Source organism: Nelusetta ayraudi, unplaced genomic scaffold, assembly GCF_046127955.1.
Source record: "Nelusetta ayraudi isolate G7.1 ecotype Tasmania unplaced genomic scaffold, CSIRO-AGI_Nayr_v1 ptg000048l, whole genome shotgun sequence".
Lineage (NCBI taxonomy): Eukaryota > Metazoa > Chordata > Actinopteri > Tetraodontiformes > Monacanthidae > Nelusetta > Nelusetta ayraudi.
The window spans coordinates 14,826,107-14,841,388 of NW_027466098.1; the positions used below are offsets into that span (position 1 = coordinate 14,826,107).

Here is a 15,282-nt window from a genome sequence, read left to right on the forward strand (position 1 = left end):
GAACGGAGCAAAAAATATATGATATATTTCAGTGTGTACACCAAGACCAATTTCAAAAGATTCTACAGAGATAATTACCAATGTGTGACTTAAGAAAATATGTTTCATTCATCCTTACCTGTTGAATGTGGTTTCAATGTGAACTTTGGGACCTTGAACCACGAGGAAGACTCTTTCTCATCAGATTCCCAACTTTTGCTCTGCACAGTACTCCAAGATTGAACTTTTACTGGGCTGAGGTCACTGGTAGCACCAGTAGGAGACTCTGAGCTGTCTCTGTCCAACAAATCTGTTCTGGCAGGAGAGGAAACCACATCTTCTGTAGGCCCCTCACAAAAACCTGTGAGAGCCACTTTGCCCAGTTGTCCTGTTTGCCCTCGAGTTTTGCCATCTTTGTCTCCAGGTATGGGATCCCTTCCTGGTTTCAAACTCATTCCTTCGTTTTTTGCCGTCATCTTTCCATAGTGAGAGGTGAACTCGATTTTTGGAAGTTTAATTCTACCACTGAGTGCCTGTTTATCTTCACTGTGGGGCTCAAGCGGGCTTGAGTCATGTTCGCCACTTAGACTTGAACCTGAAACATTAAATGAACCTGGTGTGTCTGGAGAAACAGATATTTTTATATCCTGCGTTTCAGCCTCAGATTGTTTTTTTTCTCGTACGTTGCTTGGACTTGTCTGTGCATCTCTTTCAGAGGGATTCACCAAAACAAATACTGCTTTCTTTACCCTGGGTATTTTTGGCCCTTCATACTGAATTTCTGGCCCATACAAATGCATTCTTCCCTCTGGAGAGGAGATAGATGGTAATGGGACACCAAACTTTGGAATTTTAATTTTCTTTCCTTCTCTCTCTGATCTGTCTTCATCTTCATCCTGTGACGTACCAATATCAAACTCTATGTCTGGAATCCTGGGAACTTTGCCTTCTGCTGTCAGGGATTGTTCTTCTATGTTAGATTCTGCTGTTGGTAAAGTTGGACTTGGTACTGCAGTGCCTTGAACTTTGTTGTCTTTCTGTCCTTGAAGTTGGACATTCACTGTGATATCTTTCTCAGCTTTCTTTTTTGGCTTTCCAATCTTGAATTTTGTTCCTTTAACTTTGGTTTCTCCTGTTTGGAGATCCAAGTCGGGTAGTTCAACTCTTTTCTTGTCCTTCTTCCCGTCTCCTTTATGAAACTCTGTATCAAGCTCTACATCCCCTGTTGGACTTTTGATATCTGTCGTTGGGGACTTAAGCTTCAGGCCTTTGTGTTCTCCCTCAACATGCACATCAGTTTCACCTTGAACCTCTTTTTCTAATTTAGCTTTACCTCCCTTAATATGTATGTCCAGGTCTGGTGATGTAGCGTCTGGTCCTCTGAGTTTCTCTTCAGTCACAACTGTTGGTAGTTGGACATTGTGATTAACTTTAACTTTAGGAAGTAAAATATCAAGTTTTGGCATTTTGATTTGAGCAGAGTCTCTGGTTCCACTGTCAGTGTGGAACTTAACTTCTGATGCTTCAATATTTGCTTTTGCTCTGGGAATGGACAAGTCTACATCATGCATCTTGAACTGTCCTTCATCTGCCTGCATATCAGTACTTGGACCTTTAATATTTCCCCCTGGTAGAGAGATGTCAATTTCCGACTTTTTCATGCAAGGTAATTTAGATTTTCCTTCCAAATTTTCTTGAAGTTCTACATTCGGATCTTCTATCCTTGCTTTGGGAAAAGAGATGTTAACGGAAGGCATTTTTATACTAGGTTTTTGAAATTTGCCTGCCCCATCTCCCTCCATTTTCACTTTATGAACATCAGTTTTTCCTTTTGGTAGAGAAACATCAACATTTGGTTTTGGCAAAGACACGTCCCTGTCAATTTTGGGTATGGAGACTTCAAGTGATGGCATTTTAGGAATTTTGAGATTTCCCTCATAACCTCTGATATCAGCCTCTGAGACATGAATCTCTGCTTTTGGGAGAAGTACCTCAGTCTCTGGTGTTTTAGCTGATGGTAGTGACAGTTCAACAGAGGGCATTTTGACTTTGGCCTTAGCCTCTACGTAACCACTGGGCTTACCAAAATCCTTGTCAGATCCTGTTAACGAGCTCTTTGGTGGACTAATACCAGCAGTGGGTAACTGGAAACCACTTTTCCCTTTCACATCTGCTTCCAATTTTGCATCAGCCTTTCCTTCTGGTGGGTGACCTTTTGGTGAGGACAGTTTAAACTTGGGGAATTTGATTTTATACTTTGGTTTATGGTGTGAAGTCTGCACATTGATTTCTGGTGCAGAATTGTTAACTTTAGCATCCACATCAGGACAAGATACCGATGCATCTACACTCTTTTTTGACAGTCCAAAAGAGGGCATTTTGAGTTTGGATTTTTTTACCTTTCCACTTGCATCAAACTCGACTGATGGAGCCCGAGTCTGAGCATCCATTTGTGGTGGGCTGAGGGAAATGTCCCCTTTGGGAACTTTCCCTGATGTCAGATCACCACTTTTGGACTTTGCACCAAATCTGGGAAGAGTGAAGCTTGGACCTTTGACAGAGACATTGGGTAGATCAAAACTTCCCCCTGAAGAAGGTCTCCCTCCCTCTGCTTTCAGCAGTTCTATTTCCACATCATCAACTTTAGGTTTGACGAGGCCAAAGTCTAAATCTACTTTTGGAGCTGAGATGTCAATTGATGGTAGCTTCACACTGGGGACTTTAATTGTTGAACCCTTAGCTTCTCCACCATCTAAATCAGGATCTGCACTCTTCACTTTGACCTTGGATTGATCAATATCTCCTGTAAAACCAGAGATTTCCCAATCTCCGGATGCTTCAAGTGCATCTGCATCCCCTTTAATCCTTTTGTTGGAGGGAAGGCTGAGGTCAAGATTGAATTTCGGTAAACTGATATCTACACTTGGTAGGTGCAGACCAACTTTCTTTGTACCAGAAACGTCAACCTCTGGTGTGTCATGTTTTCCAGGTGCTCCTTTAACATAGATATCTTGCTCCACTGGACTGACAGGGCCTGAAATGTCAAAAGATGGCATATCTATATTTCCTCCCTTCATTTTTGGTCCATGTACTTCAATACTAGTGGAGGGAAGATTCATTGCAGGCAATCCTTCCAGTTTGGTCGCAACGTTTGGGAGATTAACTTTTGGTAGAGAAACATCAAACTTTGGCATTTTGAATTTACCTCCTTTGACATCAGGACCCTCAAGATTTATATCACCCTCAAGCTTTCCTTTTGGAAGTGAAATATCAACTGTTGGGATGCTGACATCAACACCTTTAACACTGGGAGCCTCCACAGTGACATCTACTTTGGGAGATTTTACTTTGGGCAGAGAAACATCAAGTGAAGGTTTGCTTATCTTTCCTCCTTTCATTTTGGGAGCTTCGATATCTATTTCGGGTCCTTTTGCTTTCATTTTAGGAAGAGAGATATCAAACGAGGGCATATGGAACCTGCCCTTTTTGCCAGCATGTTCCATATCAATGTCTCCCTCTACTTTTCCCTTTGGAAGCATTACATCGATATCTGGCATCTCAATCTTTCTTGCCTCGATGTTTGGACCTTTTATTTTAAAATTGCTCTCCGGAAGGTTTACTTTGGGTAAAGACACATCGAATTTTGGCATTTTAAATTTCCCTCCTTCAGCATCAGGACCGATAAGACTGACATCTACCTCTGGAGCCTTTATCTCAGGAGGTGACACATCTCCTTTGAGTTCAGGTCCTTCAATATCAACACCAACACCCTTTGTTTTGATTTTTGGAAGAGATATATCAAATGAAGGCATGTGGAACTTTCCACCTTTACCAACATGTGCATCAATATCAACATCTCCCTCCACCTTTCCTTTTGGGAGCGAGATATCAACAGTTGGCGCTTCAATCTTTCCTTTTACATCTGGTCCTTCCAGTTTGGCGTCAAATTTTGGAAGGTTAACCTTTGGTAAAGAAACATCAAACTTTGGCATTTTGAATTTTCCTCCTTTAAACTCATGGCCCTCAATATTCATATCACCCTCAAGCTTCCCTTTTGGAAGAGAAATATCCACAGTTGGGATGCTGACATCAACACCTTTAACACTGGGAGCCTCCACAGTGACATCTACTTCGGGAGATTTTACTTTGGGCAGAGAAACATCGAGTGATGGCATATTCAAGCTTCCTCCTTCCATTTCAGGTTTTTCCATACTTACGTCTGGTCCTTTTGCTTTCATTTTTGGAAGGGATATGTCAAATGAGGGCATATGGAATCGGGACTCTTTATCAGCATGTCCGATTTTGACATCTCCTCCTGCTTTACCCTTTGGAAGTGAGAGATCAATGTCTGGTATGCCAAGCTTAATTCCCTTTAAATCAGGGCCTTTTATTTTCACATTTCCTTCTGGCAGGCTGATTTTTGGGAGAGACAAGTCTGGCATTTTGAATTTGCTGCCTTTGATTTCAGGGACATCAACAGATATGTCTCCCCCAATTTTTCCTTTGGGAACTGTAATGTCTCCTTTAAGTTCAGGCCCTTGAACATGGATATCAGCTTCCTTTGTTTTCATTTTCGGAAGAGAGATGTCAAATGACGGCATGTGGAACTTGCCACTTTTTCCAAGGTGTGCATCAACGTCAACATCCCCCTCCAATTTTCCTTTAGGGAGTGAGATATCAACGGATGGCGTTTCAATCTTTCCTTTTACATCTGGTCCTTCCAGTTTGGCATCAAATTTTGGAAGGCTGACCTTTGGTAAGGAAATATCAAAGTTTGGCATTTTGAATTTTCCTCCTTTGACCTCAGGACCCTCAATATTTATATCACCCTCAAGCTTCCCTTTTGGAAGAGAAATATCCACAGTTGGGATGCTGACATCAACACCTTTAACACTGGGAGCCTCCACAGTGACATCTACTTCGGGTGATTTTACTTTGGGCAGAGAAACATCTAGTGATGGCATATTCAGGCTTCCTCCTTTAATCTCAGGCTTTTCTATACTTATATCTGGTCCTTTTGCTTTCATTTTAGGAAGAGAGATATCAAATGAGGGCATATGGAACCTGCCCTCTTTGCCAGCATGTTCCATATCAATGTCTCCCTCTACTTTTCCCTTTGGAAGTGTCACATCGATATCTGGTATCTCAATCTTTCTGCCCTTGATCTTTGGACCTTTTATTTTAAAATTGCTCTCCGGAAGGTTTACTTTGGGTAATGACACATCAAATTTTGGCATTTTAAATTTCCCTCCTTCAGCATTAGGACCCATAAGACTGACATCTACGTCTGAAGCCTTTATCTCAGGAGGTGACACATTTCCTTTGAGTTCAGGTCCTTCAATATCAACACCAACGCCCTTTGTTTTGATTTTAGGAAGAGAAATATCAAATGAAGGCATGTGGAACTTTCCACCTTTACCAACATGTGCATCAATATCAATATCTCCCTCCAATTTTCCTTTTGGGAGTGAGATATCATCAGTTGGTGTTTCAATCTTTCCTTTTACATCTGGTCCTTGCAGTTTGGCATCAAATTTTGGAAGGTTAACCTTTGGTAAAGAAACATCAAACTTTGGCATTTTGAATTTTCCTCCCTTGACCTCAGGACCCTCAACATTTATTTCACCCTCAAGCTTCCCTCTTGGGAGTGAAACATCTACAGTTGGGATACTGACATCAACACCTTTAACATGGGGAGCCTCCACAGTGACATCTACTTCGGGAGATCTTACTTTGGGCAGAGAAACATCGAGTGATGGCATATTCAAGCTTCCTCCTTCCATTTCAGGCTTTTCTATACTTATGTCTGGTCCTTTTCCTTTCATTTTTGGAAGGGATATATCAAATGAGGGCATATGGAATCGGGCCTCTTTACCAGCATGTCCGACTTCAAGATCTCCTCCGGTTTTACCCTTTGGAAGTGAGAGATCAATGTCTGGCATGTTAAGCTTCACTCCCTTTAAATCAGGGCCTTTTATTTTGACATTTCCTTCTGGTATGTTGATTTTTGGGAGAGACACGTCAAGGTCTGGCATTTTGAATTTGCTGCCTTTGATTTCAGGGACATCAACAGATATGTCTCCCCCAACTTTTCCGTGTGGAACTGTAATGTCTCCTTTAAGTTCAGGCCCTTGAACATGGATATCAGCTTCCTTTGTTTTCATTTTCGGAAGAGAGATGTCAAATGACGGCATGTGGAACTTGCCACTTTTTCCGAGGTGTGTATCAACGTCAACATCTCCCTCCAATTTTCCTTTTGGGAGTGAGATATCAACGGATGGCGTTTTAATGTTTCCTTTTACATCTGGTCCTTCCAGTTTGGCATCAAATTTTGGAAGGCTGACCCTTGGTAAGGAAACATCAAAGTTTGGCATTTTGAATTTTCCTCCTTTGACCTCAGGAACCTCAATATTTATATCACCCTCAAGCTTCCCTTTCGGAAGAGAAATATCCACAGTTGGGATGCTGACATCAACACCTTTAAGACTGGGAGCCTCCACAGTGACATCTACTTCGGGAGATTTTACTTTGGGCAGAGAAGCATCGAGTGATGGCATATTCAGGCTTCCTCCTTTAATCTCAGGCTTTTCGATGCTTATATCTGGTCCTTCTGCTTTCATTTTTGGAAGGGATATATCAAATGAGGGCATATGGAATCGGGCCTGTTTATCAGCATGTCCGACTTCAAGATCTCCTCCTGTTTTACCCTTTGGAAGTGAGAGATCAATGTCCGGCATACCAAGCTTCAATCCCTTTAAATCAGGGCCTTTTAGCTTGGCATATCCTTCTGGTATGTTGATTTTTGGGAGAGACACGTCAAGGTCTGGCATTTTGAATTTGCTGCCTTTGATTTCAGGGACATCAACAGATATGTCTGCCCCAATTTTTCCTTTGGGAACTGTAATGTCTCCTTTAAGTTCAGGTCCTTGAACATGGATATCAGCTTCCTTTGTTTTCATTTTCGGAAGAGAGATGTCAAATGACGGCATGTGAAACTTGCCACTTTTTCCAAGGTGTGCATCAACGTCTCCCTCTACCTTTCCTTTTGGGAGTGAGATATCAACGGATGGCGTTTCAATCTTTCCTTTTACATCTGGTCCTTCCAGTTTGGCATCAAATTTTGGAAGGCTGACCTTTGGTAAGGAAACATCAAACTTTGGCATTTTGAATTTTCCTCCTTTGACCTCAGGACCCTCAATATTTATATCACCCTCAAGCTTCCCTTTTGGAAGTGAAATATCAACTGTTGGGATGCTGACATCAACACCTTTAAAACTGGGAGCCTCCACAGTGACATCTACTTCGGGTGATTTTACTTTGGGCAGAGAAATATCAAGTGATGGCATATTCAGGCTTCCTCCTTTAATCTTAGGCTTTTCAATACTTAAGTCTGGTCCTTTTGCTTTCATTTTAGGAAGAGAGATATCAAGCGAGGGCAGATGGAATCGGCCCTCCTTGCCAGCATGTTCCATATCAATGTCTCCCTCTACTTTCCCCTTTGGAAGTGTCACATCGATATCTGGCATCTCAACCTTTCTTGCCTTGATGTTTGGGCCTTTTATTTTAAAATTGCTCTCCGGAAGGTTTACTTTGGGTAATGACACATCAAATTTTGGCATTTTAAATTTCCCTCTTTCAGCATCAGGACCCATAAGATTGACATCTACATCTGGAGCCTTTATCTCAGGAGGTGACACATCTCCTTTGAGTTCAGGTCCTTCAATATCAACATCAACGCCCTTTGTTTTGATTTTAGGAAGAGCGATGTCAAATGAAGGCATGTGGAACTTGCCACCTTTACCAACATGTGCATCAATATCAATATCTCCCTCCAATTTTCCTTTTGGGAGTGAGATATCAACAGATGGCGTTTCAATCTCCCCTTTTACATCTGGTCCTTCTAGTTTGGCATCAAATTTTGGAAGGTTAACCTTTGGTAAAGAAACATCAAACTTTGGCATTTTGAATTTTCCTCCTTTAAACCCAGGGCCCTCAATATTCATATCACCCTCAAGCTTCCCTTTTGGGAGTGAAACATCTACAGTTGGGATGCTGACATCAACACCTTTAACATTGGGCACCTCCACAGTGACATCTACTTCGGGTGATTTTACTTTGGGCAGAGAAACATCGAGTGATGGCATGTTCAAGCTTCCTCCTTTAATCTCAGGCTTTTCTATACTTATATCTGGTCCCTTTGCTTTCATTTTTGGAAGGGATATATCTAATGAGGGCACATGGAATCGGGCCTCTTTATCAGTATGTCCTTCTATTTCAATATCTCCTCCTGATTTACCCTTTGGAAGTGAGAGATTGATGTCTGGCATGCCAAGCTTAATTCCCTTTAAATCAGGGCCTTTTATTTTGACATTTCCTTCTGGCAGGCTGATTTTTGGGAGAGACATGTCTGGCATTTTGAATTTGCTGCCTTTTACTTCAGGGACATCAACAGATATGTCTGCCCCAATTTTTCCTTTGGGAACTGTAATGTCTCCTTTAAGTTCAGGCCCTTGAACATGGATATCAGCTTCCTTTGTTTTCATTTTCGGAAGAGAGATGTCAAATGACGGCATGTGGAACTTGCCACTTTTTCCAAGGTGTGCATCAACGTCTCCCTCTACCTTTCCTTTTGGGAGCGAGATATCAACGGATGGCGTTTCAATCTTTCCTTTTACATCTGGTCCTTCCAGTTTGGCATCAAATTTTGGAAGGCTGACCTTTGGTAAGGAAACATCAAACTTTGGCATTTTGAATTTTCCTCCTTTGACCTCAGGAACCTCAATATTTATATCACCCTCAAGCTTCCCTTTTGGAAGAGAAACATCCACAGTTGGGATGCTGACATCAACACCTTTAACACTGGGAGCCTCCACAGTGACATCTACTTCGGGTGATTTTACTTTGGGCAGAGAAACATCGAGTGAAGGTTTGCTTATCTTTCCTGCTTTCATTTTGGGAGCTTCGATATCTATTTCGGATCCTTTTGCTTTCATTTTAGGTAGAGAGATATCAAACGAGGGCATATGGAACCTGCCCTTTTTGCCAGCATGTTCCATATCAATGTCTCCCTCTACTTTTCCCTTTGGAAGCGTTACATCAATATCTGGCATCTCAATCTTTCTTGCCTCGATGTTTGGACCTTTTATTTTAAAATTGCTCTCCGGAAGGTTTACTTTCGGTAAAGACACATCAAATTTTGGCATTTTAAATTTCCTTCCTTCAGCATCAGGACCCATAAGACTTAAATCTACCTCTGGAGCCTTTATCTCAGGAGGTGACACATCTCCTTTGAGTTCAGGTCCTTCAATATCAACATCAACACCCTTTGTTTTTATTTTCGGAAGAGAAATATCAAATGAAGGCATGTGGAACTTTCCACCTTTACCAACATGTGCATCAATATCAATATCTCCCTCCAATTTTCCTTTTGGGAGTGAGATATCAACAGTTGGTGTTTCAATCTTTCCTTTTACATCTGGTCCTTGCAGTTTGGCATCAAATTTTGGAAGGTTAACCTTTGGTAAAGAAACATCAAACTTTGGCATTTTGAATTTTCCTCCCTTGACCTCAGGACCCTCAACATTTATTTCACCCTCAAGCTTCCCTCTTGGGAGTGAAACATCTACAGTTGGGATACTGACATCAACACCTTTAACATGGGGAGCCTCCACAGTGACATCTACTTCGGGAGATTTTACTTTGGGCAGAGAAACATCGAGTGATGGCATATTCAAGCTTCCTCCTTCCATTTCAGGCTTTTCTATACTTATGTCTGGTCCTTTTCCTTTCATTTTTGGAAGGGATATATCAAATGAGGGCATATGGAATCGGGCCTCTTTACCAGCATGTCCGACTTCAAGATCTCCTCCGGTTTTACCCTTTGGAAGTGAGAGATCAATGTCTGGCATGTTAAGCTTCACTCCCTTTAAATCAGGGCCTTTTATTTTGACATTTCCTTCTGGTATGTTGATTTTTGGGAGAGACACGTCAAGGTCTGGCATTTTGAATTTGCTGCCTTTGATTTCAGGGACATCAACAGATATGTCTCCCCCAATTTTTCCTTTGGGAACTGTAATGTCTCCTTTAAGTTCAGGTCCTTGAACATGGATATCAGCTTCCTTTGTTTTCATTTTCGGAAGAGAGATGTCAAATGACGGCATGTGGAACTTGCCACTTTTTCCAAGGTGTGCATCAACGTCTCCCTCTACCTTTCCTTTTGGGAGTGAGATATCAACGGATGGCGTTTCAATCTTTCCTTTTACATCTGGTCCTTCCAGTTTGGCATCAAATTTTGGAAGGTTAACCTTTGGTAAAGAAACATCAAACTTTGGCATTTTGAATTTTCCTCCTTTAAACTCATGGCCCTCAATATTTATATCACCCTCAAGCTTCCCTTTTGGAAGAGAAATATCCACAGTTGGGATGCTGACATCAACACCTTTAACACTGGGAGCCTCCACAGTGACATCTACTTCGGGAGATTTTACTTTGGGCAGAGAAACATCGAGTGATGGCATATTCAAGCTTCCTCCTTCCATTTCAGGCTTCTCTATACTTATTTCTGGTCCTTTTGCTTTCATTTTTGGAAGGGATATATCAAACGAGGGCATATGGAATCGGGCCTCTTTGTCAGCATGTCCGACTTCAAGATCTCCTCCTGTTTTACCCTTTGGAAGTGAGAGATCAATGTCTGGCATGTTAAGCTTCAATCCCTTTAAATCAGGGCCTTTTATTTTGACATTTCCTTCTGGTATGTTGATTTTTGGGAGAGACACGTCAAGGTCTGGCATTTTGAATTCGCTGCCTTTGATTTCAGGGACATCAACAGATATGTCTCCCCCAATTTTTCCTTTGGGAACTGTAATGTCTCCTTTAAGTTCAGGTCCTTGAACATGGATATCAGCTTCCTTTGTTTTCATTTTCGGAAGAGAAATGTCAAATGACGGCATGTGGAACTTGCCACTTTTTCCGAGATGTGCATCAACGTCTCCCTCCACCTTTCCTTTTGGGAGTGAGATATCAACGGATGGCGTTTCAATCTTTCCTTTTACATCTGGTCCTTCCAGTTTGGCATCAAATTTTGGAAGTCTGACCTTTGGTAAGGAAACATCAAACTTTGGCATTTTGAATTTTCCCCCTTTGACCTCAGGACCTTCAATATTTATATCACCCTCAAGCTTCCCTTTTGGAAGTGAAACATCCACAGTTGGGATGCTGACATCAACACCTTGAACATTGGGAGCCTCCACAGTGACATCTACTTCGGGAGATTTTACTTTGGGCAGAGAAACATCGAGTGATGGCATATTCAGGCTTCCCTCTTTCATTTCAGGTGTTTCTATGCTTATATCTGGTCCCTTTGCTTTCATTTTTGGAAGGGATATATCAAATGAGGGCATATGGAACCTGCCCTCCTTACCAGCTTGTCCTATTTTAGTTTCTCCTCCTGCTTTACCCTTTGGAAGTGTTAAGTCAATGTCAGGTATCTCTATCTTTCTTCCCTTGATGTTTGGACCCTTTACTTTAACATTGCCCTCTGGTAGGTTGATGTCAGGTAAAGAAACATCAAATTGTGGCATTTTAAATTTGCTTCCTTCTATATCAGGACCTACGAGATTTACATCTACTTCTGGAGACCTTATTTTAGAAATTGACACATCTCCTTTGAGTTCAGGTCCGTCAATATCAACATTAGCTTCTCTTGTTTTAACTTTAGGAAGAGAAATATCAAGTGACGGCATGTGGAACTTTCCACCTTTACCCACATGTGCATCAATATCAAAATCTCCCTCCACTTTTCCTTTTGGGAGTGTGATATCAACAGATGGCTTTTCAAAATTTCCTTTTACATCTGGTCCTTCCAGTTTGGGATCAATATTTGGGAGACTAACTTTTGGTAGGGAAACATCAAACTTTGGCATTTTGAATGTTCCTCCTTTGACCCTAGGACCCTCAACATTTATTTCACCCTCAAGTTTACCTTTGGAGAGTGAAATATCAGCAGTCGGGATGCTGACATCAACACCTTTGACATTGGGAGCCTGCACAGTGACATCTACTTCAGGAGATTTAACTTTGGGCAGAGAAACATCGAGTGATGGCATATCCAGGGTTCCTCCTTTAATTTCAGGTTTTTCTATGCTTATATCTGGGCCTTTAGCTTTCATTTTCGGAAGTGTAATATCCACTGAAGGCATGTGGAACTTGCCACCTTTACCAGTCTTTCCATCAATGTCAACATCTCCTTGAACTTTTCCTTTTGGGAGTGAGATATCAATAGATGGCTTTCCAGTCTTCCCTTTTACATCAGGGCCTTCCACTTTGGCATCAATCGTTGGGAGACTAACTTTTGGTAAGTAAACATCAAACTTTGGCATTTTGAATTTACCTCCTTTGACCTCAGGACCCTCAACATTTATTTCACCTTCAAGCTTCCCTTTGGGAAGTGAAATGTCAGCAGTTGGGATGCTGACATCAACACCTTTGACACTGGGAGCCTCCACAGTGACATCTACTTCTGGAGATTTTACTTTGGGCAGAGAAACATCGAGTGATGGCATATTCAGGCTTCCTCCTTTAATCTCAGGTGTTTCAATACTTAAGTCTGGTCCTTTTCCTTTTCCTTTCACTTTTGGAAGAGAGATATCAAGCGAGGGCAAACTGAACTTGCCCCCTTTGCCACTATGTCCTTCAATTTCAAATCCTCCTGCTACTTTTCCTTTAGGAGTTGAAATGTCAATGTCTGGCATCTCAATCTTTCTTGCCTTGATGTTTAGGCCCTTTACTTTTGGCAATGAAGCATCACATGATGGCCCTTTCAGCTGACCTTCAACAGATCCATCAATGTATCCCTGTGGAATTGGAATATCTCCCTTAAGTTCAGGTCCTTCAACATGAACATCAGCTCCAGCGGTTTTGATTTTTGGTAGAGAAAGGTCAAATGAAGGCATTTGAAACTTGCCACCTTTACTGACCTTTGTATCAATGTCAATGATGTCTTCTACTTTTCCTTTTGGAAGTGAGATATCAACAGTTGGCATTTCTATTTTCCCTTTGACATCTGGTCCTTCGAGTTTGGCATCAGTTCTTGGAAGATTCACCTTTGGTAAGGAAACATTAAACTTTGGCATTTTGAATTTCCCTCCTTTAACCACAGGACACTCAATATTGATGTCACCCTCAAGTTTCCCTTTGACATCAACATCAGGAGTCCCCAAACTGAAATCCACTTCAGGAGATTCAACTTTGGGCGCAGAAACATCGAGTGAAGGCATATTTAGTTTTTCTCCTTTAATTTCAGACTTTCCTATACTTAGGTCTGGAACTTTTGCTTTCATTTTGGGGAGAGAAATATCAAGTGACGGCATGTGAAAGCTTTCACTTTTTCCACTGTGTCCATCAAACTCAATTTCAACATCAGCCTGTGCACTTGGTAGTGAGATATCAACAGCTGGCATTTCAATCTTTTCCTTTACATCCGGTCCCGCCAGTTTGGTGTCAACATTTGGGAGACTCATTTTTGGTAAGGAAATATCAAATTTTGGCATTTTGAATTTCCCGCCATTTACTTCAGGGCCGTCAATATTTACATCACTCTCAAGTCTGCTTTTGGGGAGGGAAATGTCCACATTTGGAATGTTGATATTACCACCTTTAATACTGGGAGCCTCAACAGTGATATCAACTTCAGGGGATTTTATTTTGGGCACAGAAATGCCAGCTGATGGCATGTTTATCTTTCCTCCTTTTATTTCTGGTGCGTCAACAGTTATCTGTGGTCCCTTTGCTTTCACTTTCGGAAGAGATACATCAGGTGCGGGCATTGCTCCTTTTGGGAGTGAAAGATCAGTGTCTGACATTCCAATCTCAGGCCCTCTGACATTTATGTCACTGCGGCCTTTTCCTTTGGGAAGTGAAATATCTACAGTTGGAATTTCAATGTTTCCTTCTTTACAACCAGGACTTCCAAGGCTAATATTGATGTCACCTGTCATTTCATGAGGGGAAATGTCAACTGATGGTGTCTTGAACTTTCCTCCCCCGGCAAAATTTGATTTTCCAACTTTCCCTTTCGGAAGAATCAAATCTACTTTGGGTAACTTGAAATGTCCTTCAATGTCTTGTCCTGTCCTTCCTTCTACTTTTGGTGGTTTGACTTTGGGACAAGACAAGTCAAAATCAGGCATTTTGAACTTCCCCTCACCACCAACATAGTAGCCCATATCCACATCTCCTTCCTCTTGTTTTACGTTTGGAATGGAGATTTCCAAGGAAGGTGGGCTAAATTTCAGTTCATCTCCTGTGCCCTTTATGTCCACAGTGGATGATTCAGTTTTTGGTAATGAAATATCAACCTTTGGCATGGAGATTTTGGGCATTTTAAAAGTGGCTTCTACTTCATCTGGAACTCGGGTGTTAAATGCCACATCAACATCAGGCACAGAGAAGTCAATAGCAGGAGTTTTTATTTCTGACTTCCCTGATACTTTGGATTCTGGGAGAGAGACATTAAAATCTGACTTGACCTCTGGTAGAGATATATCAACAGAAGGCATTTGAATAGAGGCGGCTTTTCCTGACACATCACCTCCGATTGAGACGTTAGTGTCGGGAAATACACCACCAGCTTTAATTCCTAATTTTGGAGGTATTATGCCACTATGAGATATGTCAGTCCCCTTTGCCATTACCTTAATGTCACCATCTATTTCATCTGAATGACGTGAAAGTTGCACCTTAGGCAGTTTTAACTTTGGCATTCTTAACTTTGCATCCCCCACACCCGTATCAGCTTCCACTTTGACATCAATTTTTGGAGATTTACCATCTGTTTTTCCCTTGACATTGGGCAGACAAACATCAGCCTGTCCAGTAGGAAGTGCAACCTCTACATCCGGTGCATTGATCTTCATCCCTCTCTTGCTGGTGTCTTGACCACCAGGCAAACTGAACTCCACTGATGGGGGCTTAACATTCACGCTTGGGGGCTTCAGCTCCACAGATCCAGTCTCCAAAGCTGAGCCTGACTTGTGTTTGGCTTTAGGAAAGTTGATTCCGAACTTGTGTCCTTTTCCTTTGGATTTTACTTTAGCACCGGGAACCTCTGGTGTAGGGATATTAATTTGTCCCTCAAAGTGCCCTGTTTCCACTTTTCCACCCGTTTCTGCTCCAGCATAAGTCTTGGTTTTCATGTGGGGAAACCTGGAAACACCACCCAAGTGTTAATACAAATACAGTAAACTAAACAAATAATAAAAAGACAGCGGCGCAGCAAATACTCAGTAAAAGTCTGTTATTATAATG

General features: G+C 41.7%; 1 protein-coding gene across 4 annotated transcripts in view; it reads right to left on the reverse strand.

Annotated features, from left to right (window-relative positions):
- prx (periaxin) overlaps positions 1–15,282 on the reverse strand; it is a 30,373-nt gene that overhangs the window by 2,188 nt on the left and 12,903 nt on the right. For 2 of the 4 annotated variants that reach the window (XM_076036586.1, XM_076036587.1), the window contains exon 8: positions 119–15,180. The exons of the other annotated variants lie outside the window; for them this stretch is intronic. In XM_076036586.1, the coding sequence (XP_075892701.1) occupies positions 119–15,180 (15,062 nt within the window). The remainder of the gene's footprint in view (positions 1–118; positions 15,181–15,282) is intronic. 4 annotated transcript variants of the gene reach the window in all.